The following is a 23,839-nucleotide window of genomic DNA, read 5'->3' on the forward strand; positions in this document are numbered from 1 at the left end:
GTGTGTATCTGTATTCAAGTACCCACACCCCTGACTGAGATCGGCGGTTCACGACTGAAGCATCAAAGCTTCTATTTTGCCACAGCTTTCCGCCTTGATGATCAACTCTACAAAATGATTCCACCGGCTAGCACATCACTTAACCCGGCGCTGAGAATTTGAGGGAACCGAAACAGATATCTTGTCGCATCACCGGTAGGCACATCCAAACACGTATTATATGTCGCCGAAAAGACGCTAACCAATATCACTGCAGGACCCTCAACCTTGCGATAGCCTCGTGCCTGCCCGACGACCGCCGACCTTTTTATGACGCCTACCCGTGCATGAATTGGGGTCACAACCCTCGCTCATCATGGCAGACATGGTCACTCCCGAACCTGGACCGGGACCGGCCAGGGCAGATGTCGATGCTTTGGTTCGGGCGGCACAACTCCCCAACATACCGAAAGCCGCCCTTCAGACCATCTGCTCCGTCAATGGCCTCTCAAGAGGTGGCAACAAGGCAGATCTCCAGAGACGCATTATAGGCCGTGAGTAATTTTAGCTTGCGTGCCGACTCAATCCTGAACTGCCTCTTCCTTCTTCGTCAACGGAGACTCGCAGACAGGCGCCGTCTTGAACCGAACACTTGCTGATAATCTGCAAACAGTCATTCATATGTGCGATCAAAATAAAGACCTCAGTCGATTTCAGGAGGTTCGCAGCAGCGTTTATTCTCATGCGCCCGTCCAAAATCCTCATCCCGTGCCGGGGCTTCAGCCAGCCTACCAAACTCCTTCTACAAATTTGGGTATGCCTCCATATACCTACCAAAACGGCTCAGCGGCCAACGGCCACAGGCCGGTCCTTCAGCAAAGTACGATAGCTTCTCGCGCCCCCGGGACCGCAGCTTGGACAGGCTAACCAGAAGCAGGCTTTCAATTTAAGCCCAGCCCTTTCTACGAGGTGAAGAGTCGGATAGGAGAGTTGCGTACTTGCGAAGGTTGGTTAGAGCACAGGCGCAAAACGGACTGGTACTAACATGCGAGCAGTGATGGCGCAGCACCGACACTCGGTTACTATACCCGTAAAGTCTTTAGACAATCCTGCTCTGCAGCAGTGTCTCACAGACCCTAGCCTCAGGGTCATGGTTTTCTGCGCTGCAGGCAACACCGGCACTCAGGACATAGCTTTCCCCCACCAGTCCGAGCTGAAAGTTAATACCGGGGATGTCAAGGCAAACCTGAGAGGTCTCAAGAATAAGCCAGGGTCTACGAGACCAGTGGATATCACAAACCTCCTGCGTCTTAAACCCGCCGGATACCCCAACAGTGTGGAATTCACCTACGCATTAACAAACAAGGCAGGTGGTCGACCTCTAGTGAAGTCCAAAGTCAGGGCAGTCCCGATCAGACATGCGGGTCTGTTCGGCATGTGCCGGGTGACTTCTGCTAGGATGAGTTTTGCTAACTTGATATTTTCTGCCTACAGAGATACTATCTCGGCCTCTATATCTGCATGTCCACGTCACTGGATCGGCTCGTGGAGCAAATTGGGAAAGGGAAAAGGATACCCAAGGCCTCTGTCGTCCTGGAAAGTAAGTTATCCATGTCCCATCCCCAACTTGGATAGCACTAATACCGAATCCCAGTTGCCAAAAAAGCCAGTGACCCAGACATCGTGGCTACTTCGCAGAACCTCTCTCTCAAATGTCCCCTGAGTTATATGAGGCTCAAGGACCCCTGCCGTGGTCTCAACTGCAACCACATACAATGCTTTGACGCGACGTCCTACCTACAGTTGCAAGAACAAGGACCGCAGTGGATCTGTCCGATCTGCAACAATGCTGCTCCCTTTGACCAACTGGCCGTCGACGAGTAAGGTTACCGTTGGAAAATCTAGTGAGATTAAGACTGACCAGCCAATTTGTAGGTATGTCAAGGACATCCTGGTGAACACGCCGAGTTCTGTGGAGCAGGTCACGATTGAGCCGAATGGAAAATGGTCGGTCCAGAGTCAGACCCAGAGTCAGACCCAGAGTCAGACCCCAAGTCAGACCAGTCAAAAGGAAGAAAAGATGGCGGCTAAGGAGACGAGCTTTATCGATGACGACGATCTCGTGATTTCAGAGACCAGCTTTGTGGGCAGTCGCCATACCGCAACTCCGAACCGCTCGATGGCGAAATTTGATACCCCTGTAAGGGGGTCAACGGAGAGTTCGACAATGCCCAGGTCAGCTACCAGTAGCAAACGGCCGGCCGCTGAAGTCATTGACTTGACTCTTTCAGACGATGAAGCGCCAGATCGCCCTGCGAAACGCCAAAACACTACTGCAAACGGCTGGAGCACAATTTTCTAGACGTGCACTCCGGCTCTGATTGCCAGTCGTTAGGATCAGCCTCCCGTGCTATACGCCACGGGGACTGCTTGGTCGTCTCCCCATTTCGGTTGACTCATGGTGATTCGGCCTCTTTTTGAGGCGGGGGGGAGAGAAGGGGGCGTTACAGGAATTTAATACGATTAGACCATGGGATCGTATCTCAGCACGGCGTTTGGGATGGTACGGCACAGGACGGCAAAGGAGGGTGCCCACACGGTCAGGTCAGGCAACGGCATTGTGGGGAGAAGACGGAGAGTATTTGGAGTATTGACCGCTGCCTCGAATGAGGCCTAGAGAGGGTTTCGTCACAACGCGATGGATAGCTCTACGGGAGGAATAAAGGGGGACTATATCTTGCTCAGCGATTCGATAAGTGCCTAGATATCTAGAGCATGCTTATATGTAGCTAGTGATTTCGATAACTCGATATCCAGGCTACTTGCATATCACCCATAACAGCAACCTGTAGGAACAACGCCGCCAAAGCTCCTGGAAGAAACCCAAAGCTTCCCCCACCTTGACTCTTGAAGCTAAAGAGCACCTATTTGCCATCGGAGTGGACGCTCGTGAAGCCCATTTCCAGTCCCCGCAAGAACCAAACAGTACCATCCGCCTGGCCTCAATGGTCCCCGAGACGAACCTACCCGACGACGACACTGCCGCCTCCCTCACACACGACCGCCACGCCCACCGCGCCCCCACAGCCGGCGTACACGGCCCAACCCGCCGGAACGGGAACGCAGGACCGAGAAGGACGCCGCCGCCGCCGCCGCAGCCATCATCATGTCCTTCGAGAGCGTCATGCCGCCGTACAACGCGTCGGACCCCAGCGCCCGGTTCCTGAGCTCCTCGTGCCTCGACTTCCTGCTCATCGAGCTCGTGCCCATGGCCTACCGCATAACCAACGAGGTCGACGCCGCCGCACTCGACGCCGCCTCGGCACCGCCGCCTCCGGCGGCGGACGCGGGACCCGGGCAGAGCAACGGGGCGACCGCGGCGGCAGGAGGGGCCTCGGGCTCGCGCCGCATGGACGAGGACGAGGAGCGGGAGGCTGTCTTTTACAGGTTGGAGGTATTGGGGTACCGGGTTGGGCAGGGCCTGGTGGAGCGGTATGCCCCCCCCCCCCCGGGTTGAACTCGTCGGGAGGGAAACCCGTGGCTGCTGACTTTCGGGTTTGCTGTGCAGGTTCTCGCGAGATAGGCCTCGCTTCAACGACACGCTCGACGCGATCAAGTTCCTCTGCAAGGATCTGTGGACGCTGGTTTTCCGGAAGCAGGTGGATAATCTCAAGACGAATCACAGGGTATGTACGGCATGGGGACCGGATTCTACTCGAACCTTTTTCTTTACTTCTCCTTGAGAGAGATGGTTGCTGACATCTGGGTTCTCCTTACCTGCAGGGCGTCTATGTATTGACGGATACCGCGTTCCGACCGTTCTCAAGGATGAGCACCGAGACTGGGGGCCAAGCAGTGCTCCGCGCTCAGCCGGTATGAGCCTCTCTTCCCCTCCCCCTTCCCCACCCCTTTTCTTCCCGCGCGAATATAGAAGTCTCCGTATTGATCTGTTTGGTTTTATGTTTTCAGTTCTTATGGTTCCCATGCGGCATCATCCGAGGAGCACTGGCAGCGATGGGAATCAACGCCACGGTGCAGGCGGAAACGAGCGAGCTTCCCAGCGCGGTCTTCCAGATCAGGACCATACCAGTCAAAGCCTAGATCCGAAGTCGGCCGAGCAAAATGGCGAATACCAATCACCTGGGAAATCCCGTCGCTTGATGAAATAGGGTCAGGAAGGAAATGGTCGTCGCATCTAGAAACGAGCATCTAGACGGAGTCCAGGGAGGCACATGGCGTTTGGGGGTTCACTATTGCGTCGAGTTTATGTATACCCGGAATTCCATATGTGTTCCAAATGCGTCGTTGATCTATCAGTTGAGATATCCGTTTTCGTTCCGTTCAAATCCCTACCCCCTTCCCCTCCCAAAATCCCCTCAACCCGTCATGTCCAGGTCGTCGTCAAACTGAGCTTCCTGGATCGGACATTTATCTCACGGCCACGGCCACCCATTCTCCCTCCCCATGAAGAATCGGGATTCACCCTCACAGCCTAGGAAAGAAAAAAGACAAATCAGCCAGATGCACCTCACTTGATTCTATTGTTTTGCTTCTATAGTCGGCCAATGATACCGCTATCTGGGAGGCCCGGCAATGTTTTATTTCGAACCGAACTTGAAAGAGAAGAGGGCATCTTCCGCATGGTGGGAATCAGGGGTCTATTCACTTTTGCGGTGGGTTGTGGGCGAAGGCGACTCCCTTCTCGATGTTCCCCTTCAGGCCCGCGATAGCCGCATCCAGCAGCGTCTTCTCCTTGGCGGAAATGTCCGATAAGACATTGGTGGCCTTTTCGGCTCCGTTGGGCTACAATAACATGTCAGCAAAGGCGTTATCGAAAATGGAAGACGAAGAGGTGGGGTTTTAGGGGGTAGTACTCCAAGCTCGATGGGGACGGAGAAGAAGTCGACGCCAGTCTTCTCGGCGATCTCCTTGCCTCCGGGAACACCAGGGAGATAGACATAGCTGGGCTCAACGAGGCCCTTGGCACCCTTTACGGCCTTGAGCAATTTCTCGGTGAACCTTTCAAACGACCTGATTAGCCAAGTCTTCCCAGCACCCACCCATTCCGGGAAGATAACCATACCGGTAGCCAGCATAAGCCATGGAGAGCGTAGCGGAGCCCGCACCATCCTTGGCCTTGACGACCTCATCACCGCCGAACTGGACACGCTTGACAAGAGCCTCGTACTTGTCATCAGGGATAGTGACCGATGGGGAGACCTGGCTGAAGAGCGGGACAATGGTCTCGCCGGAGTGTCCGCCGATGACGGGGACGGTCAGCTCCTGAGGGTTGGCCTTGCCGACGATCTCAGCGACGAAGGTCTCAGCGCGGACAATGTCGAGGGTGGTGACGCCAAAGAGGCGCTGGGCGTTGAAGACGCCCTTGGCCTTGAGAACCTCGGCGGCAATAGGAACCGTCGAGTTCACAGGGTTCGAGATGACGAGGATGAAGGCCTTGGGGGCGACCTCGGCGGCGACCTCGATGAGGCCCTTGACAATGCCAGCGTTGATGTTGAAGAGATCATCACGGGTCATGCCAGGCTTGCCTGCAACAGATCACATTCAGCAAAATCTTCGCGTCGGCTCTTGTTGGTTTCCACCTACGGGGAATCCCGGCAGGGATGACAATGATATCGGCATCCTTGAAGGCAGCCTTGGCGCCATCGTTGGCTGGGAGGTAGCCAGTAACTTTCTGTTCTTTCGTCAGCAAGAGTCAACGTCAACGTTGCTGCCAGGAGAAATGCTTACCGCGTTCGAAGAGATATGCGACAGGTCGGCCGCAACTCCCGGGGTGTTGACAACATCGTACAGGGAGAGCTCATCGATCAGGGGGCAGAGCTTCAGGAGCAGGGACAGTGGCTGGGTAGGGGAATAAGCGTCAGCTTCGACTGCTTCTCTTCATTGCGCTTTATCTTTATGGGCATTCAAATCCATACCTGCCCAATACCGCCAGAGGCACCAGCGACAACTAAAGGCACATTAGCAATGCGATCTGCTGAAATGGCGCAATGATTTCGCTCTCTGTCCACGCACCTGCTTTGACCATTTTGACGTGATTCGGAGGCGGGGGAGGGGTTAAATGCTGCAAGCAAGGGTGAGCTGTTAGCGGCGCCAGATATCAGGGCGGCGTATTTTCCACGCTGTTATAACAGGACGACGAGGGACAGTGATGATGATGATGATGATGATGATGGTTCAATTTGCTCACTTATGAAGAGAAGTATTTATCTCGAGGCTTTCGACGTTTTCGATGTTTGCGAAGTTGTTGTTGTTCGGGGGGGTGTCGTCCGGAAGCTTTCCAAGAGTTACCTTACGTACTGAGGTAATTCTTTATGGTGGGGCAATAACACCCAAAAGCTGACCGAAAGCAGCAAAAGATTATGACCCCGCGCCGGTTCGGAATGGCTTGAAACCCGGATAGACAATATGGTACCTACGAGAATATACGATGAACGCCACAGAGGTCCGGCGGAGTTTTTGCTGGTTGTTTCGGGTCCCCCTTCTTATATCTCGAGAGTCGAGACACGACAGACTAGGTACCTACCTACCTGTTTGGAGCGTTCGGTGGGGCGACCAACGTCTCACATGGGTACACCCGGACATCAGACCGACATGTGCGGCCCGAGGCATTACACTCGGAGGATGGGAAGTTGGGAATCGGACAGGATCGGACAAGTCCGCTTCAAAGCCCGGATCAGAGGCCTGTGTACCTGTGGCCCCCAATCCAATCCCGACAGGGCTCCCCATGTTAGCCGTCTCTACTGGTCACTCATGGTCTCCATCGCAGTCGGTCCTCATAGTTGCTTGTTCATGGATTGATTCTTTGGATATCAAACGCCGGAGGTAGCCCTAGATGCGAGATTGCCCGTCCAGCCCGCCCCATGTGCCGTCCACTCGCTCGCAAACAACTTCTAATCGAGTTCTTTTGATCGGTCGTAGGGCCAGTCCTTATCCTAGCTCACATGGCCAAGCTTATGCACTCTGCTCAGCGGCCTTCTTCGCCGCATTTCCCCTCAACTTCCTCTCCGGCTCGGGCTTGACGGGTCTCTGAGATCGGAGGATGGCACTGGCACGGGCAACGGCAGTCTCACGGAGGTCGGGGCGGTAGTGGGACTTGGCCGCCTGGTTGGCAACTGCCTTGTAGGTCCTGCGAGAATGTCAGCACCCTGTCTCTTGCGCTCCCGTTGCATATGTCAGACTGACTTCCGGGCGGACTTGTTGCTGCGATAGGCAACAGTCTGCTGGTTCTTGGCCGGCTGCTGGCCGTGTGCGGCCCTCTTGCTAATCAACTGAACGCCTCCCTTCTCATTGGCAACGATGCCCAGGGCCTATACGATTGTTTTCTCATCAGTCCCAGTGTGCGTGGCGCGATCGATCAGGCCCTCGAAATACCTTGTTGTTGACGAAACCAGCGTGCTACCACTTTAATTAGCCCATTGCACCCAACCATAGATCAACGGCAAATCCGTACCTTCCACGTGTTCTTGTTCGCCAGGTTGTAGGGGTCGCGAGAGAACTGAACGCCTCCAGCGTCCTTGCGCTTCACGAGGTAGGCATTCTGGGAACCTAATACAGTGTTAGGGTTAACGTTGCCCTGGCCCTGGGTCTATCGGAAAACTCACGGGCGACCTGCCAGAGGAGATCGGAGGAGACGTTGGGCAGAGACATTGTGGAATATGAAACCTCGAATGAGTAACCGATTCAATTACAATCTATTGCAACGAAGAAATAGAGGTCCAAAATTCGTAAATCTTGAAATTGCCTTCCACGAGCTGAATTCACGAAAATTGCCCACGCTGTGGGTTCGCTTAATGACAAACCAGGTACCTAGGTACCTTCCATGCTCCACTCTGCCTTGGGAAACCTGGTAACCCCTTTCGGTATAGCGCGCTGAGCCACGCCGCAACTCCCGCCTTCGCATACCATCATCGCAAGCGTCTGGCCTGACTTCAATCCCACGATATCCCACTTTCCTTTCATCTCAGACCTTCTTTTTCAACTCTGTAACTATTTCTCTCACCTCTTCGGCTATTGTCGTGTCATTGCTTCGATGATTCCGGGTGTACCGGGGTAACCACACTCAACTCCCGCCGCAGCCTCCCTCGGTTCGCACTTCACACAGGACTAACGGCCCCTGGCCGGCGCAAAGATGGTTTACCTCCTCTACAGCATCATCTTCCTCACCCTCTTCTCCGGCACCGCCCTGTACGCCACTCGCGCCCACTGGCTCCCCGCCTTCCAGGATCTCGCCTCTGGCCTGCGCGACTCCCTCCCGACCCTCGGCTCCGGCTTCGGCTCCGGCGCCTACTCGCGCCTGTCGTCCTCGTTCCGGGGGGACATGGAGGCGGGCCTGTCGAGCAGCAACTTCGACCTGGGCGCCAACGTCGAGTCGGGCGACTCGCGCGGCGGGCTCGACGCAGCCGCAAAGGCCGAGATTCTCCGCATCATGAAGCGCCGCCGCATGAGGTTCGACGAGGCCCGCCGCGTCTACATGGAGCAGCGGTTCGCTGCCAACGGCATCGACGCCGACGGCCGGCCGCGCGATCCAAAGTTTGTGAGCTTTTCGTGAGGGGCTGGGTTGGATATTCCCCCCGATCGGTGGCTTTTTTTTCATCCGGGGGGAATCGAGCGTGGTTGGGGGAAGGAGCACAGGCAGATGCGGCCAGATGGCGCCGACATCGAGCCTCCCCGTTGTTAATATACTCGCGGTATATTACCGAGCCATTTTGTCGACACTGACGCCGATACCGATACCGATACCGATACCTACGTCTATTCTCATTTCCTTACGTCATTGGGTTGGAAGTTAGCGACCATCTTAGGGTTGGCGGGCGTTCTTGGAGTTATTGGGATGAGTAGGGCTAGCATCTCTCGGGTGAAGCCGCTGCCTTGGAAGGTTGGCTCTTGCTTCAAGAGGCCTTCAACTTACTGCTTCTCGTTTACATGGCAAATCACACACTGCTGCATGTCTTGTATAGGGAGCCTCTCCATGAGAACCAAGGCTCCTCTTTGAAGCGATTATTACTTTCGTTTATTACATTACAGTATTCCCTCCTACTCAGAGTTGAATACGATCTCTATGTGGTCTTGTAGGGACTTAAAAGAATGACTCCGACCACCAACCTCCACGCCAGATCCCAATGGGATCAATGAAAAACATATATGTACAGTACAGCCTGAGGCTTGATATTAGTAGTTACAACCAAAACAGCTTCCCCTTTTTCTCTACTCGTCATCATCACCTCATCAAAATCCCGATATCGAACTAGTGAATGGGCCGTAGTGGGATTCGTAAACCTGGATAAGAAGGGATAGTCTCCCCTCTTACTGGGACTTCTTAGTCTCCGGCTCATAATTGCGGTCGTCCTCGCCCTCAACCTCCTTGACCATCTTCTCCATCTCGGCGGACTCCTTCTCCCACTGTTCCTTGCTCATCTTAACATCCTTGTCGAACATGGACGTTTCGGGGGCGCGGTAGCTCCCACCCATGCGGTCCCACAAGGTGGTGTACTGGCCATAGTTGTAGTTGAAGGCGAGGTGGTGGACGCTGTGGCAGGCGGCCCCGTTTATGACGGGATTGTCGGCCATGTACTCGCCGTCGTGAATCATGATGGTCCAGAAGTTGACAAAGACGAAGAGGAAGACGTAGGCGAGCTTCTGCAGCGGGAAGAGGAAGGGGTACAAGTGGTAGGGGATGCCCTGCGCGAAGCCGTCGAGCGGGTGGAAGGCGTGGCTGGCGAAGGGAGTCGGCATGATCCACTTGTGGTGCGGTTTGTGGAGGCGCTTGTAGACGAGCGGGTGGTGCAGTCCCCGGTGGATGAAGTAGATGCAGAAGTCGGTGAAGAGCAGGAAGAGGGGCAACTGGGCGAAGTCGTACCAGGTTCCGGGACCCTCGGCAGAAGAGTCATAGAGCTTGCTGTACCCGCGGACCTCGGCCAGGAATATGGGGGCGGTGTAGATGGCCATGACTGGCAGGGAGATGGCCGTCTGTTTCATCTCGAGGGAGATCTGGTTCTTCAGGAACTTGGGGTGCTCGAGTGTCTTCTTGTCAAAGATAAGCCAGTACGAAAGCGACGCAAAGACAAAGTATATGAGAAGACCGAACAGCCTGTCCACGCGCGGGCCGTGTTAGTCTGAGCATGCCCACGACCAGAGTGCAAAGTCGGACTTACCATGTTATTAGGAAAAGTGACACGCCCTGGCGGTAGATGTTATCTCGGGCCCAGGCGCTCATGTAGGCAGCCTGCGGGGGCTGAAAGGAGAAGAAAGACGTTGCGGGCTTGTACTGCCATGTTGAGAATGCCTGGCTGGTAGCATTGGCCGAGAGATGGTCCGGAAAGTCGAACGGAGTAGCACGCGCGGGAAGAACCCAGGCGTAGATATGATCGAAAAAGAACGTGTCCGTAATCTCCAGGACGATGTCCATGGTCAATACGAATTCGAGAGGCTGGCGGGCAAAACTTGGAAAAAAGATTGACAGGGTAGGGTGGAATTCAAAAGAGGTTGAGGCTCAGGGAAGTGATTTGGCGATGATCAGCGCGAATCAAGGGTCTGGGACGCTAACCTAAAAGGGTTCAGGCACGTTGCTCCTAGCGTACCGTTGTGCAGGTACTTTACGATGATGGCTTTATCTTGCAAAACGTCAGAGATGGAGAGGGGGCTGCAAGCATTTATTCATTCTTTAGGACACCGATCCTTTCCCCATCGCCCCATTTTCAGACCCCGAGAAGCAGCGTATTCGTTTACTACCCTGCGCTGGGTATGACATTCGAGGGTGACAATCGTCCAACCCAGAGAGAGAATTGCACGATGAGGTGGAGCGGGATGCCCTATGATTCGCCAGCTGAACCCTGATCAATTTCGTCCGTCACTCGGATGCAAAAGGAAGCCGGTGCAAGAAAGTGGCCTGGTTTTTGACACCGAGGAACAAGTCTGGCTTAAAGCCGGGATCGGCCCCGAGGATGAACGTTTCTCAAGATTCAACACTCTGCCCATTAAAAGTCATCTGTGTCTCTGGTCTAAGCCACCCACTACACAACTGTCCTCGGTCTTGCGTCGCCCCACGCCGAGAATGGTTACTTGGATCTTGCAACTTGCATAAGCCGCCCTCCGCTACGCAGACAATAGATATCTCCAGCCCACTTCGTACTCAGCTCGCCTAGCCATTGGCCTGTTCTCGATATAGCTTCTACTACCATGGACTAGCACACAGACGCAGGTCATGAGAAGTGAGCTTAATGAAACTTCGATCGAAGTTAAAGGTGCTTCGACAACAAAGGCTTCGTTACCTTCAGCCATGACATCGATATCAGGGATTTGTGTCCAAGAAATAGTTTGAAGATTGTCATCTTTGTTCGTGAAGCGCCGATCGGTCGGCTTACCGAGATCATCGAAGTTTACTACATAGATCAGATTTGGTACACAGTTCTAGCTCATCCCCCTCTATACTTGGGCCACATTGGTGATAAGAAGCACAAGAGAAACACCGTGAAGATGGGAATGAGAGTGATCAAGGACAGAGCCTGGGAATGAAATGCTGGCTGGAACAATGAAACTTGGAAGCCCGTTCTGAATGATATGGGCAGACGGAATAAAGGTAACGCCCAAGTAGGAAATGAAAGTTGGCTCTCAAAAGCTAAATCCAGGTGAGGGGAGGAGAGTAGAGAGCTCCAGATGTAACCATCTATGATACATCTACGCATGTGGGTCATTCCCAAATCATTGCGAAGTTCCATGATATTGGAGGACCTAGTATTTTTAGGTTGTTATCCGAGCTGCTAGCCACGTGCGGGATCAGGCAAGGGTGCAAGAAAAAAAGACCCGTGCTCCATAGGTAGGCAGGTACCTACATACTATAGGGAGGAGTTGATTTGGAGTGGCGAAAACTGCAGAGGCAACTTTCGGGGAACAGCTGTTGCTGCATGTCACCACATTTGCTCCCGCAGTTCTTATTATTAGTCCCATACGGATCCGTACTAGTACATACATACAAATGGGACCCTGCCGAACCGGGTAGGCAACCCAGGTATATGCCTAAGTACCACAAGGTATCAAGACTTAGGTAGGTATGGAAGTAAGTCACATTAAGTTCCCGGTTACCATGATCAAACTTCGAACATTTAGATTCAGAAACACAAAGTGAAAGCCCCATCAGCCGATTAAATTCGGATTAGCGAACCTAGGTACCTACTTCAGATTGCGTCTGTTCTAGAGGCACACGTAAGGCAGTTTAAGCCGCTAGTGGCAGAATTGACCAAAAGCCAGTGCCCCAGAAGGCCTCCCACGCTCCCTCATCTCCCTCTCATCTCTCATGTAAAAAATTGAAAGAAAAAAAAAAAAGCAAACATATAATGATTTTCGCGATGCAAGTTCCCTCCATGTTAGTGCAAACAGCAGTGATGGGCGGGGGGCAGGCTACCCTCGTTCGGCAGCCAATGGGCCCCTTGGCCACTTAGAAGTATCTAGACAGCATAACCCCTGGTTTCACGTTAGTGCGTTGCAGCGGACAGGGATTTTTTGGCCACAGTAAAACTCCATTTCTCTGGCCTTATGATCAGCCACAGGCGCCTTGCACTAACAATGTTTCAAGAGATATATGTACTTGCAATACATGCACGCTCCAGGTTGTGGACCCACGATGCACGACTGTGTCCCACCTTCCCTCCTGCAGGTTGGTAGGTTCCTTGACTAGCACCTACCCCGGCATGATCCACTCCAGATTCTCAAGGCTTACCTGCTCTCTTCCCCATCAGCCGCGCAATTCTCCTCCTTCTTCTTTCTCCCCTCTACCAACGAGAAAAACAGTGGAATCTAGCGTCCATCACCATCTCAACCTTGCATCATCGATCCAGGCCCATTTGCGGGTAGAGCGACGCTCTGGCTGCATTTAGTCCATCTTTCTACCCTCTCGGTGAAAAAAATCCAATTTCCCAGCCTCCAACTACTGTCCCCACATCCATCCAATTGAAGCCTCTTCGCTTCACCATCGCATCCCCGTCTCAGCAACCATTCTCTAAGCGTCGCTCTTGAACACCATGTCAATGTATCCCGCCCATCGCGGGATGGGCGGCGTCCCTGCCGGTGGCAATGGCGTTGCACGCATCAGCGATCTCCTCGAGCAGATACGATCTGAATTTGAGGGCCAGCTGCGATCCGGCGAAAACTTTGAGCATCAGAGTAAGATCCATTTACTTATCTTCAATCTTGATGAGAGTCGCTTTTGCGGAAATGCATATGTCGCCACTGTCACGACCAGCGTCATCAGGATCGTCTGCACATAGTTTGACTAACTGTTGCAATAGTCCAAAGTCAGGTGCAAGAGATGCAACTGGTCCGGGAGAAGGTGTACAACATGGAACAGACTCATCTTCAACTGAAACAGAAGTAAGTTTTAATCCATATTGCTACTTGCTGGATTTGGCCGCTTACTTGTGTGTTAAAGGTATGAAGAGGAGATCTCTCTCCTTCGCCGTCAGCTTGCTGACGCCCGAGGCGGAGCACCACCGGGCGCCATGGGCGGGCCTCCTCAACATGCAGGCCCTTCACAACAACCTCCGTCGATTGGGTCGGGAAGCCACGTTTTTGGGGCCATTATGGATGGCCGGGGTGGTCAAGCTGGCCTTGCGCCACCTCCACCTCCGCCGCAGGAGCAACAACCTCCTCAACATCAAATGCCTCCGGCGCCCCCAGGCCTCCAGGGTCCTCCGCCTCCTCCACCACCACCACCGTCCCAGCAACCGCCTTTCCAGCAACAATATCCCCAGGGACCCGGGCCGAGCGGTTTCCCTTCCCAACCCCCGCAGAGCACCGCGTCCCCCGGGCCTGGTAAGCGAGGCATTGGCAGACCTCCTCAAGCGGGCGGTCCGGCCACTCCGCAGATCAACACCCCGATGCCGTACCCTGGGCCGGGCCAATCTCCCCAGATCCCCGCTCAACCGACTCCCGACCATGCTCGAATGTCGCAACATCCCCCGCCGCCTCCGCCTCCTCAAAGCAACTCGCTGAGCGACCTTGATCCCGAGCGCATCCCCCTCCACAGCAAGAAGATGAAGGACGACTGGTGGCTCATTTACAACCAGGGTGTTCCTCGCTGCCTTGACGTGGAGTTGCTGCACACTCTACAACACGAGAGCGTGGTCTGCTGCGTTCGGTTCAGTGCGGATGGCAAATATGTAGCAACCGGCTGCAATCGGTCCGCTCAAATTTACGAGGTCAGCTCCGGCGAGAAGTTGTGCATTCTCCAGGACGACAGCATCGACCTGAACGGAGATCTCTACATTCGGAGCGTCTGTTTCAGCCCAGATGGAAAGTACCTCGCCACAGGGGCCGAAGACAAGCTAATCAGAGTAAGTCCTGGTCCTCGAGCTTGCTCCCATTCAGCGTTACTAACCCTCGGAAGGTCTGGGATATCGCGACAAGGACTATTCGGAACACCTTTGCGGGTCATGAACAAGATATTTACTCGCTCGACTTCGCCCGGGATGGACGTACGATTGCCTCGGGAAGTGGGGACCGGACCGTCAGGCTATGGGACATTGAGGCGTCGGCGAATATTCTGACGCTGAGCATTGAAGACGGCGTCACCACGGTAGCGATCTCGCCAGACACGAAGTACGTGGCCGCCGGCTCGCTCGATAAGAGTGTACGCGTCTGGGAGATTGCAAGGGGCTTCCTAGTTGAGCGCCTGGAAGGCCCAGATGGGCATAAAGACAGTGTCTACTCAGTTGCCTTCTCACCCAATGGGCGTGATCTTGTCAGCGGTAGCTTGGACAAAACCATCAAGATGTGGGAACTCAGCGCACCTCGTGGGATCTCGTCGACAGGTCCTCGGGGAGGGCGATGTGTCAAGACGTTTGAAGGTCACAGGGTGAGTTTATTAATTCCCTCCCCCAACACCCCTTAGATGGACTTTGCTGATCTGTTTGTTTAGGACTTCGTTCTCAGTGTCGCATTGACTCCCGATGCTGCCTGGGTCCTGTCTGGATCGAAGGATCGCGGCGTTCAGTTCTGGGATCCTCGCACAGGTCACACGCAGCTTATGCTTCAGGGCCACAAGAACTCTGTGATTTCTGTTGCCCCCAGCCCCACTGGCGGATACTTCGCAACTGGTTCTGGAGATATGAGGGCTCGTATTTGGTCATACAACCGCATTCCTCCGCCGCCGCCGCAGTGAACGGGAAATGGAAAAAGCTGGGAATCTTCCCGATGGTAGCTTCCTTTACCCAGGGCTTTTCTGGCAGGCCCTCTAAAAATGAACTGGCGCTCGCAATTGTCCGGTAATGGAGCCGCCTGCGGGATTTGAATTGTTCTACTCCTTTGATCGAAATGGGCCTAGCACTTTGGGTGGCCTGGGAATATTAACTGGCGTCAAGGTAAGAAGAGCACCGTTGAGTCATGATTTATGCACAGTTGGGCTGGAACAAGGTGGACGTGGGTCTTAATGTTTTTTGTTTTCGAATCAGTATCCCAACCACAACTCCAAATGCAAAAAGAAAAAAGAAGAAAAAAATCGATACAGAGCTCTCCATTACGGATTTAGGGACGGTCAGAAGATAGTATTAGTGTTAGCAATTGCGAATAATCCGTTTCCCACAACACTGATTGGTCCCTCCCAAGAGTCGCACCTCCTAGTCCTCCATCTCTATAACAGCGAGCTAAACAAGTCGTCAAACTCGTCCCTCTTCTTGCGTTTCTTCTTCTTTGACGAGCTCTTCGGTTGTAACGGGCCAAAGAGTTGGTCGAACTCGTCCCCTTTTCGCTTCCCAGGCTGGGGGGAGGCTCCCTTCCCTTCTCGGTCTGCGGTCTCGTGCCGGCGATCCTCTCCGAGCCGAGTATTTCTCGGTGGTGGCATGAGAGGATCCCGGCCCCCTTCCGCTCCCTGATGCGCGCCGCCTGTCGAGAGGCTGCTCTCGGCGTCCACCCCCCGCGCGACGTCAGTCCTAGACACCGCGACGCCGACGTCGGTCGTCTCCTCCGACGCGCCGGGGGGGCGGACCCGTCGTCCAGCCGCCACCACGACCGCCACGTCACCGGGCCCAACGGCTGAGTGGGCCGCCGTCGACGAGCCCGTGGCGGTGGCGGCGGCGGCGGCGGCGGTCTCTCTTGCCGCCGGCGCCAGGCTGGATGCGGCCTGGTCGACCTGGGCCAGCACACCTAGCAGCGCCAGGCCGAGCTGGGCGTACTGGTTGTCGGCGGCGAGCTGGGTGAAGGCGCTGTCGGCGTTCGAAGTGTGTGGTCAGCCCCGGGTTTTCTTTTCTTACTTGCCCATCCCTCTCCCTCAGGGTGGTTCTTTTCTCTCACCCTCAAACAGAACTTACAGATACGCTCGCGGGACAAGCTGGCCTCGCAAATAGCCAGCCCGGAGGCCCAGCCTCTCGTCCGCCCCGCCACCACCCGCGGCGGCCTTTAGCTTCTTCCGCCTCTTGGCGGCCTGCGATAGTGGTGGTGGCCGGTCCCGGATGGAGGCCTGCAGGTCCAGGGCCAGCTTGCGCGTGGCACGCCTGAGCATGTCGAGCTGGGCCCACCACTTGGACAGGCGGTGCTGGTTCTTGTTGCGGTGGTGGAAGCCGTCCAGGATCTCGAGGGCCGGCGCCAGCCGGTCCAGCACCGGCTGGAGGGCGTCTACATCGTTTCGGTCGCCGGCCATGCGCGTGCAAAGGCGCTGGATGGGCCCTTTGAGCGAGTCGGGGTATTCCGTGACGGCTTGCACGATAGGTTTTAACGTGGTGGGGGTTTAAATAGCGAAGTAGGTAGGGTGGTATGCGTATCAATTTGCCCCCGATAAGATAACCTCGTAGCCGTAGCAAAACTCCACTTTTCCATAGCCATACCATAGCGAGATACCATAGCGTTTATGGCCCTGCCTTTGCTCTTAACTGAATATGTTAACCTACTTTGATACCCTTTCCTTTTACACTTTTACCATGAATTTATAGGCAAGTCTAAAATTACTACTTACGGCTGCCAGTACTGTGCCACCTGTGCTTCCGTGTCTCTGTATCTCCCTCAAGAGTCGGCACCCGAGTCCAATACAATTCATCCTCAAACTCGATGTCGGGGTTCTTGACCCAGACCATATTCCTGATCGTGAAACAGACGATGCCGTAGCGCAGGTTGACTAGGTATAAATGACGGATGGAAATCACAACTCAGGACTCTGTGTAAGTTAGTGTAACACAGAGTCCTGAACCTCACTTACACTATTACACCACTTACAAGAGTCCCGAACCATTGAATTCCATCAGGTAGGTCTGTATAAGCCAAAGTGGTTTTGATACGGGTATATGCACAGTGTACCTATGGGCCTCCGCGCCCCCTGATTGGTGTGAGAGGCAAAGGTAAAAGTTTGGCGTGGGCAAAATTCGGATTGGCCAATGCAGGAAAAAAACCCTGGCGAAAAATGAGGGGCACGAGGGGCAGAAAGTAAGAAACCCCGCCAGAATTTTTCTCACGCCAGAAGGCTCACCATGCGCCCCGTCAAGTAACAAGCCGACTCCGTGCGATTCATCGTCGCCACGCCAGAAGACCAGGGAGGCCTTGACTCCGGACTTGACAATTATGTCTTCGGTTCGCATTCTACTTATCGGAAATGGTGGGCGCGAGCACGCCCTGGCGTGGAAGCTGAGCCAGTCGCCTCGCGTCGAGTCCATCGTCGCCGTCCCGGGCAACGGAGGCACCGCCGGCCTGCCCAAGGTCACCAACGACACGAGTGTCGCCGCCGACGACTACGAGGGCCTCGTCGCCCTGGCCCGGAAACTCGACATAAACCTCGTAGTGCCCGGGCCCGAGGCGCCCCTCGTGGATGGCGTTGAGGGCTATTTCCGTGCTGCCGGAATCCCTTGTTTCGGTCCTTCCAAGGAGGCCGCCCGTATGGAGGGTAGCAAGACTTTCTCCAAGGACTTCATGAAGAAGCACAACATTCCGACCGCGGCCTACGAGAACTTCTCCGACTACGAACAGGCTCGCGCCTATTTGGATACTATTAACCACGATGTGGTGATCAAGGCCAGTGGCCTGGCTGCCGGGAAGGGAGTTATCATCCCGCAGAATAAAGGGGAGGCGATGGATGCTCTGAAGGATATCATGCTCGACAAGGCCTTCGGTTCTGCCGGAGACGAGCTCGTTATCGAGGAGTTTCTGACCGGAGACGAGCTGAGCATCTTGTCGTTTTGTGATGGAGAGACGATCAAGTCGCTACCACCTGCCCAAGATCATAAGCGGATAGGCGATGGCGACACTGGCCCCAATACTGGCGGCATGGGCTGCTATGCGCCTACGAACATTGCCACCCCTGAACTCATCAGCCGCATCGAGGCCGAGGTTCTCCGGCCCACCATCGACGGCATGCGGAAAGACGGCATGCCTTTTGTTGGCTGCCTCTTCACCGGACTGATGATTACCCCCGATGGGCCCAAGGTCCTCGAGTACAATGTCCGCTTCGGAGACCCCGAAACACAAACGATGCTTCCCCTCCTGAAGGACGATCTCGCAGACATCATGCTGGCCTGCACAAACGGGCTTCTGCGTTACGTTCCCGTCACCGTGGCGGCCGAGTTCAGCGCCACAGTCGTCGTTGCTGCCGGGGGCTATCCCGATGCGTACGCCAAGGGCACTCCCATGAAGGTCGAGCCTCCCCCGGCCGGTATCAACATATTCCATGCTGGCACCAAGCAGTCGAGCGATGGGGCGCTGCAGACTTCCGGCGGCCGAGTCATTGCAGCCACCGCGACCGCCGACAGTCTGAAATCGGCGGTTGCTAAGGCTTATGAGGGTGTAAAACTCATTCAGTTCGATGGCATGTATTACCGCAAGGATATCGCACATCGGGCGTTCCGCAACCGCGACGACGCGCCCACATCCGAGTCTCTCACCTATGCGCAATCCGGCGTGAGCATAGATGCCGGGAACGAACTCGTCCAGCGGATCAAGAAAGCGGTGGCCTCCACGCGCCGGCCCGGTGCCGACGCTGAGATCGGCGGCTTTGGAGGCGAGGTTGACCTGTCGCAGGCCGGCTATCCCGGAGCGCCCATCGTCGTGGGCGCGATCGATGGCGTCGGGACGAAGTTGATGATTGCTCAGGCTTTGAACAAGCACGACACCGTCGGCATCGATCTGGTTGCCATGAACGTCAACGACCTTGTGGTCCAGGGTGCCGAGCCGTTCATGTTCCTTGATTACTACGGCTGCAGCAAGCTCAACCTCTCGAATGCCGTGCCCTTCATCGAGGGAGTCGCCGAGGGCTGCCGGCAGGCAGGTTGTGCTCTTGTCGGTGGCGAGACAGCCGAGATGCCCGGCATGTACAAGGAGGATGACTACGATGCTGCAGGGGCTGCGATCGGCGTGATGACGGCGGGGCAACGCCTCCCGAGACTGGGAGACATGGTTGAGGGCGATGTCCTGATCGGACTTGGCTCGAGCGGTGTCCACTCGAACGGCTTCTCCCTGGCCCGTCGCATCATCGAACGGAAGCAGCTGTCATACACGAATCCCGCTCCCTGGGATGGGTCGGGTAGTGGGAAGTCTGTCGGCGAGAGTCTCCTGACACCGACGAGGATATACGTCCAGCCCATACTGAAGGTGTTGCGGTCCCAGCAGGGCCAGGCCCTTAAGGGATTGGCCCACATCACAGGGGGTGGTCTATCCGAAAACGTGCCACGCATGCTCCCCGCGCACCTGGCAGCGGAAATCGATGTCCAGGCCTGGGCTGTCCCTGCCGTCTTCGCATGGCTGAGGCAGGCGGGCAATGTCGAGCCGGCCGAGATGGCGCGGACCTTCAACAATGGCATCGGCATGGTGGCGGCCGTCAGCGAGGATGGCGCCGCCGGAGTGATACAGGGGTTAGAAGAGGCCGGCGAGAAGGTCTATAGGATCGGCCGGCTAGTCAAGAGGGCGTCCCCCGAGGACGCCGGATGTGTCCTCTCCGGACTGGACTCGTGGGTGGCCAGCGCATGAGCAGCAAATTGCTGTGTTCTTCCCATATTAGTCACAGGTCAATCTAGAACTGGATAAGAAAACTCGGTTGGTAGTATGGTCCACTGGCACCTTACCTAGATCACGAACCGCTCGTGCCGCGATTATCTTGCCGGCTTGTTGGTTGCATCCATGAGAGGAGGTGAGTGACCCTAATTAGAGCTGCCATTAGGTAAGTACACCGTAGATTGCCGTTTTCGTGATGCATTGGCCAATCATTGCTACTGTTGAGCTACAGAATGACGGATGGAAAATACTAGAATAGCGTTCCTTGGCCAAGCACTTGTGGCAAATAATAGGCCCTGAAGCGATCTCCAGATATGGTACTACTGTAGATAAGGTATGATGTAAGTGGATTTATCTCGGCTCCCCCCGCCTTATCTCTCCTTCAATCTAACAAGCATCTTGGAGCTCGGCCACCCCTTTCGGCCAAGTAGGTACTTTGAAGGAATTGCTTTGCTATATTGCAAGCCCCTCCTGCTTCCTTGATTCCCTGTGGTGATACTTTATCAGTCGAAGCGTCGGTCGAATTGAGTGATGCTCTCCCAATTCCCGTTATCATCACCCTAATGACCTCAAGGAATCCGTCCTCGTGGGACGAGTACGAACGGGGTAGTTCCCCTCACAGGAGTGGAAGCGTGTCTTCGGCGGAGAACAGAAGCGTCCAGTTCGAGAGTGAATCGCTTCTAGGCCGCAGTGTCGGCGACCGTGGTCAAGATGACGAGTGGCCCCAGTTAAGACGTCGAAGGCAAGATATCGCACCTGCCTCCTAGGTACGTTACGGTGAACTATAACAGCTAACACGGTTTTGTATAGGTCATCGGTCACAGAACGGCTCACCGCCATCACTGACATTGGGGGCGTCAACAGCATCAGGTCTTTCACAAAGAGCTGGCAACGAGCTGCTGGCTTCGTCGAAGTCATCCCCCACCGGCCCGCGTTTGTCTTCGCCCCAGACCAGGCACCGATTGGCGCACCAGAGGTCACAGGGTATGAAAGTGCTGACCTCGAGAGCCACCATGCACACCCGAGGACGTCACTGCTGCGCCGTCACCTCGAAGCCAGTCCGCCTGAGCCTCGAGATGGCGGCCCCGAGCCTGGGGCGAGCCATCCACCTCCGAGACAAGCGCACGATGAACGGGAAGCGAAACATGTAGACCATGACCTCTCTCAGGCATTCCGAGTCGGGAGCCACACCACCAGCTCTGGGTCGATATTCGGTACACCGCCGTACCTCACCACTCCGCCAATCATTGGGAGCTATGCCTCGCACCGGACTTATGGCACGATCCGGTCCGACATCAGCCGCCCGTCAATGGAGGAAGCGGGCGCGCTCTGGCGACAGCAGCAGGAGGAGGGAGGCAATGTGCCAGACGGGGAAGGCGAGCCAATCCTGGTGAAGGAGGTCGAGCAGGACGGCAAGTTCATTTTGGCTGTCGAAGGGCAGTCGACCCTGCCTCAGACCGTGTTCAACTCCATCAAGTATGTCCTGCTCCCTACCAGCCCACAACGAGTTCCCCCAATCTGACCACATTCGCAACTGCAGCGTTCTCATAGGGGTTGGCCTGCTAAGTCTGCCACTGGGCATCAAGTATGCCGGCTGGGTCTGCGGAATGGTGACTCTATTCCTCTGTGCCGCGGTGACTGCCTACACAGCCAAGCTGTTGGCAAAGTGCATGGACTTGGATCCTAGTCTGATCACCTTCTCAGACCTGGCATTCATCTCATTTGGCCGCAATGCTCGGATCGCTACGAGTGTTCTCTTCACGATGGAGCTTCTGGCGGCGAGTGTGGCTCTAATCGTCCTCTTTGGCGACACTCTGGACCTGTTGTTTCCAGGTCTTCTTACCGTGGTCCAGTGGAAAATTCTGTGCTCTTTGATCATGATACCCCTCAATTTCCTCCCGTTGCGTCTTCTGAGTTTCACAAGCATCATCGGCATTGTCGCCTGCTTTGGCAGTCAGTAATCCCCCCAGTTCTATTGCCCGGTTTGTCCTCTGCTAATACCATTCGAAAGTTGTTTCAATACTGTTACTCGATGGCTTCATCAAACCAGATAGTCCAGGTTCCTTGCTTGAACCCGCCAAGACTTACATGTTCCCTGCGAATTGGCTGACACTGCCCTTGTCATTTGGATTGCTCATGTCCCCCTGGTAAGTCATTGTGCAGTCGTTTTATCTGATATTTAAGACCGCCGACTGACATGTAGGAAAGGGGCGGCCATAGTGTGTTTCCTAATGTAAGCAGAAGATCGATTCTAACTGCGATGATTCAGGGCAAAGTGCTGACGATATGATAGATCTACAGAGATATGAGACATCCGTATAAATATACTCAGGCCTTGAAGATTACGTTCTCATTCACGGTAAGTACCCCCCCATCGTAGCCGCTCTTGCTGTAGACGTCAGTCTCAAGTTGCAGGCTCTGACTTGACTGCATTCCAGTACCTTCTAGACACCACAACAGCAGTCGCCGGGCTTCTTATGTTCGGCGACGGTGTCCGTGATGAGATTACCGCCAACATTTTGCAGACTACAGGCTATCCGCGAGTTCTGACGTTTCTCATGTGCATCTTCATCGCAATCATACCCCTGACTAAGATCCCACTGAACGCAAGACCAATCATCAGCACTGCGGAAGTCGTGCTCGGCCTCCACCAACAGGCGGTGTCGGACAATTCTAGTTTGGTTGGCCGCTCTGCGAACTTCCGAGGCATCATGAAAGTTGCCGTACGGATCGGGACCGTGTTGTGCTTCCTCGTCATCTCCATCCTCTTCCCTGCCTTTGACAGCATCATGGCCTTCATGGGGAGCGCCTTGTGCTTCACCATTTGCGTAACGTAAGTACACCAGCCCCTATTAACTTTACGCTCCTGGCATCTGCCTATCTTCATCGTCAAGCTGCTTGCTGACCCATAATTCGTATAGCCTCCCACTAGCGTTCTACCTGAAGCTGTTCAAGCATGAAATCACCGCCAAGGAGAGGCTAATGGCCTCCACCATCATGGTTATCTCGACCGTCCTCTCCGCCGTCGGTACCGTCTGGGCCTTCCTCCCAAAGAGCCTCATCGGCGCCGAATGAGCCGTGGAAGCTCCTTGGCTCGCTTACCACCACTTTATCCCGGAAATTGGGGCGGGCATGAGAAGAAGATGTTATCCACTTATGCCAATATCGAGAAGCCTTAGAATCGTGCAGATAGGTCAAGCCATAAGATCAACTGTCCCCAACCTATGAGTGCCTCTCGAGAAGTTTTGACTAAAAGAAGCGGCCATTGTGTCTGAGGCACTAGGAACCTGAATACATACCTATGCGTAGTTATTTGCAGCATCTAAAGTGGATAGCGGTAGGGTACACACTAGTATCCGTAGCGCTGTTGGACTGCGGAACGGTCCGTGCGACAGCTGTCGTTCAATTCAGCCCTACCAGGTTGTCGGGTCAGCGCATTCTAGATGTGACCGTCAACGCAACAACTTATGTTTGTCCGCCATTTACTAGCACCTGTCATATTGGAATGCGAACCAATTAATTCCTCATTGTGTCAACGTCTGAATCACGCCAAGGGACTCGGAGGAGTTAATTGTCCGGGTCTCGACTGGTCCTACGGTCCTATCACCCGCGATTGGGGGCGGCGTCTTGCATACCTGGGAACATGTCCACTCAGCTGTAAGCAGTTTACAAGGATTCGGTACCTACCTTACATAGTATACGGAGGTACTGGTCTTTGCACAGGACGAAAGTACAGCAGTCCTAGCCAACCTGGCCGAGTCGTTGCCAGGCAGGTGCATCGACGTGTTCAGTTTCAGGCTTCACCTCGGTCATTCCTCAGTGACAGTGTCTCGTATCTATTTGGCTCTCTCCCTTCATGCTTCTGTGGAGATGGCGACGGCTTGGG

General features: G+C 54.8%; 10 protein-coding genes across 10 annotated transcripts; 6 read left to right on the forward strand and 4 right to left on the reverse strand.

Moving 5' to 3' along the window:
- The first annotated feature begins 55 nt into the window (after nt 1–55).
- QBC33DRAFT_350334 (PINIT domain-containing protein) lies at nt 56–2,835 on the forward strand. The gene is made up of 8 exons (XM_060423831.1): nt 56–195; nt 257–533; nt 653–859; nt 917–985; nt 1,035–1,345; nt 1,474–1,579; nt 1,634–1,859; nt 1,915–2,835. The coding sequence occupies exons 2-8, from the start codon at nt 356–358 to the stop codon at nt 2,339–2,341; spliced, it is 1,524 nt and encodes a 507-aa protein (XP_060285508.1). The 5' UTR covers nt 56–195; nt 257–355; the 3' UTR covers nt 2,342–2,835.
- Nucleotides 2,836–2,853: 18 nt separating this feature from the next.
- QBC33DRAFT_532900 (putative bet3 family protein) lies at nt 2,854–4,498 on the forward strand. Its single transcript, XM_060427419.1, has 4 exons — nt 2,854–3,471; nt 3,548–3,665; nt 3,763–3,852; nt 3,949–4,498. The coding sequence occupies exons 1-4, from the start codon at nt 3,146–3,148 to the stop codon at nt 4,078–4,080; spliced, it is 666 nt and encodes a 221-aa protein (XP_060285509.1). The 5' UTR covers nt 2,854–3,145; the 3' UTR covers nt 4,081–4,498.
- On the reverse strand, nt 4,204–6,173 carry QBC33DRAFT_532902 (putative malate dehydrogenase). The gene is made up of 8 exons (XM_060427420.1): nt 6,013–6,173; nt 5,916–5,947; nt 5,728–5,838; nt 5,584–5,671; nt 5,063–5,525; nt 4,854–4,998; nt 4,646–4,782; nt 4,204–4,471 (listed from the first exon to the last, which is right to left on the reverse strand). The coding sequence occupies exons 1-8, from the start codon at nt 6,023–6,025 to the stop codon at nt 4,465–4,467; spliced, it is 996 nt and encodes a 331-aa protein (XP_060285510.1). The 5' UTR covers nt 6,026–6,173; the 3' UTR covers nt 4,204–4,464.
- A 593-nt stretch (nt 6,174–6,766) lies between these two features.
- Nucleotides 6,767–7,748, reverse strand: QBC33DRAFT_532908 (putative ribosomal protein l28e protein). The gene is made up of 5 exons (XM_060427421.1): nt 7,602–7,748; nt 7,451–7,545; nt 7,372–7,395; nt 7,183–7,307; nt 6,767–7,126 (listed from the first exon to the last, which is right to left on the reverse strand). The coding sequence occupies exons 1-5, from the start codon at nt 7,645–7,647 to the stop codon at nt 6,952–6,954; spliced, it is 465 nt and encodes a 154-aa protein (XP_060285511.1). The 5' UTR covers nt 7,648–7,748; the 3' UTR covers nt 6,767–6,951.
- A 380-nt stretch (nt 7,749–8,128) lies between these two features.
- QBC33DRAFT_513518 (protein precursor) lies at nt 8,129–8,548 on the forward strand (the record flags this gene model as incomplete). Its single annotated transcript, XM_060425987.1, has 1 exon — nt 8,129–8,548. One exon carries the CDS (start codon nt 8,129–8,131, stop codon nt 8,546–8,548), a length of 420 nt encoding a protein of 139 aa, XP_060285512.1.
- Nucleotides 8,549–9,003: 455 nt separating this feature from the next.
- Nucleotides 9,004–10,665, reverse strand: QBC33DRAFT_532913 (putative C-5 sterol desaturase). Its single transcript, XM_060427422.1, has 2 exons — nt 10,152–10,665; nt 9,004–10,087 (listed from the first exon to the last, which is right to left on the reverse strand). The coding sequence occupies exons 1-2, from the start codon at nt 10,403–10,405 to the stop codon at nt 9,304–9,306; spliced, it is 1,038 nt and encodes a 345-aa protein (XP_060285513.1). The 5' UTR covers nt 10,406–10,665; the 3' UTR covers nt 9,004–9,303.
- A 2,091-nt stretch (nt 10,666–12,756) lies between these two features.
- QBC33DRAFT_532917 (transcriptional repressor tup1) lies at nt 12,757–15,571 on the forward strand. Its single transcript, XM_060427423.1, has 5 exons — nt 12,757–13,155; nt 13,281–13,362; nt 13,421–14,324; nt 14,378–14,845; nt 14,909–15,571. Exons 1-5 carry the CDS (start codon nt 13,014–13,016, stop codon nt 15,149–15,151), a joined length of 1,839 nt encoding a protein of 612 aa, XP_060285514.1. The 5' UTR covers nt 12,757–13,013; the 3' UTR covers nt 15,152–15,571.
- Nucleotides 15,410–16,695, reverse strand: QBC33DRAFT_532918 (uncharacterized protein). The gene is made up of 2 exons (XM_060427424.1): nt 16,296–16,695; nt 15,410–16,190 (listed from the first exon to the last, which is right to left on the reverse strand). Exons 1-2 carry the CDS (start codon nt 16,622–16,624, stop codon nt 15,620–15,622), a joined length of 900 nt encoding a protein of 299 aa, XP_060285515.1. The 5' UTR covers nt 16,625–16,695; the 3' UTR covers nt 15,410–15,619.
- Nucleotides 16,696–17,418: 723 nt separating this feature from the next.
- QBC33DRAFT_532921 (phosphoribosylamine--glycine ligase) lies at nt 17,419–20,266 on the forward strand. The gene has a single exon (XM_060427425.1). The coding sequence runs from the start codon at nt 17,536–17,538 to the stop codon at nt 19,927–19,929; it is 2,394 nt and encodes a 797-aa protein (XP_060285516.1). The 5' UTR covers nt 17,419–17,535; the 3' UTR covers nt 19,930–20,266.
- A 250-nt stretch (nt 20,267–20,516) lies between these two features.
- Nucleotides 20,517–23,028, forward strand: QBC33DRAFT_577065 (putative vacuolar amino acid transporter 1 protein; the record flags this gene model as incomplete). The annotated part of the gene is made up of 8 exons (XM_060430960.1): nt 20,517–20,695; nt 20,764–21,429; nt 21,494–21,906; nt 21,965–22,100; nt 22,162–22,186; nt 22,247–22,312; nt 22,392–22,786; nt 22,875–23,028. The coding sequence occupies 8 exons, from the start codon at nt 20,517–20,519 to the stop codon at nt 23,026–23,028; spliced, it is 2,034 nt and encodes a 677-aa protein (XP_060285517.1).
- Between the last annotated feature and the right edge of the window lie 811 nt (nt 23,029–23,839).

The sequence above is a fragment of the Phialemonium atrogriseum genome (assembly GCF_030411735.1).
Source record: "Phialemonium atrogriseum strain 8032-3 unplaced genomic scaffold QBC33scaffold_7, whole genome shotgun sequence".
In the NCBI taxonomy this organism is placed as follows: domain Eukaryota; kingdom Fungi; phylum Ascomycota; class Sordariomycetes; order Cephalothecales; family Cephalothecaceae; genus Phialemonium; species Phialemonium atrogriseum.

Coding starts and splice junctions, on each gene's coding strand:
- QBC33DRAFT_350334 (XM_060423831.1), top strand. CDS start 356: ATGGCAGACATGGTCACTCCCGAACCTGGACCGGGACCGGCCAGGGCA. Junction 534..652: donor CCAGAGACGCATTATAGGCC/GTGAGTAATTTT, acceptor ATCTGCAAACAG/TCATTCATATGTGCGATCAA. Junction 1,346..1,473: donor CCTACGCATTAACAAACAAG/GCAGGTGGTCGA, acceptor TTCTGCCTACAG/AGATACTATCTCGGCCTCTA.
- QBC33DRAFT_532900 (XM_060427419.1), top strand. CDS start 3,146: ATGTCCTTCGAGAGCGTCATGCCGCCGTACAACGCGTCGGACCCCAGC. Junction 3,472..3,547: donor GGGCAGGGCCTGGTGGAGCG/GTATGCCCCCCC, acceptor TTTGCTGTGCAG/GTTCTCGCGAGATAGGCCTC. Junction 3,666..3,762: donor ATCTCAAGACGAATCACAGG/GTATGTACGGCA, acceptor CCTTACCTGCAG/GGCGTCTATGTATTGACGGA.
- QBC33DRAFT_532902 (XM_060427420.1), bottom strand. Junction 5,672..5,727: donor CGCATATCTCTTCGAACGCG/GTAAGCATTTCT, acceptor ACGAAAGAACAG/AAAGTTACTGGCTACCTCCC. Junction 4,999..5,062: donor ATGGCTTATGCTGGCTACCG/GTATGGTTATCT, acceptor GTCGTTTGAAAG/GTTCACCGAGAAATTGCTCA.
- QBC33DRAFT_532908 (XM_060427421.1), bottom strand. CDS start 7,647: ATGTCTCTGCCCAACGTCTCCTCCGATCTCCTCTGGCAGGTCGCCC. Junction 7,546..7,601: donor TCTCCTCTGGCAGGTCGCCC/GTGAGTTTTCCG, acceptor ACACTGTATTAG/GTTCCCAGAATGCCTACCTC. Junction 7,396..7,450: donor CGAACAAGAACACGTGGAAG/GTACGGATTTGC, acceptor TTAAAGTGGTAG/CACGCTGGTTTCGTCAACAA.
- QBC33DRAFT_532913 (XM_060427422.1), bottom strand. CDS start 10,405: ATGGACATCGTCCTGGAGATTACGGACACGTTCTTTTTCGATCATATC. Junction 10,088..10,151: donor TCACTTTTCCTAATAACATG/GTAAGTCCGACT, acceptor GCGCGTGGACAG/GCTGTTCGGTCTTCTCATAT.
- QBC33DRAFT_532917 (XM_060427423.1), top strand. CDS start 13,014: ATGTCAATGTATCCCGCCCATCGCGGGATGGGCGGCGTCCCTGCCGGT. Junction 13,156..13,280: donor CGAAAACTTTGAGCATCAGA/GTAAGATCCATT, acceptor CTGTTGCAATAG/TCCAAAGTCAGGTGCAAGAG. Junction 14,325..14,377: donor CCGAAGACAAGCTAATCAGA/GTAAGTCCTGGT, acceptor AACCCTCGGAAG/GTCTGGGATATCGCGACAAG.
- QBC33DRAFT_532918 (XM_060427424.1), bottom strand. CDS start 16,624: ATGGCCGGCGACCGAAACGATGTAGACGCCCTCCAGCCGGTGCTGGAC. Junction 16,191..16,295: donor CTTGTCCCGCGAGCGTATCT/GTAAGTTCTGTT, acceptor GAACGCCGACAG/CGCCTTCACCCAGCTCGCCG.
- QBC33DRAFT_532921 (XM_060427425.1), top strand. CDS start 17,536: ATGTCTTCGGTTCGCATTCTACTTATCGGAAATGGTGGGCGCGAGCAC.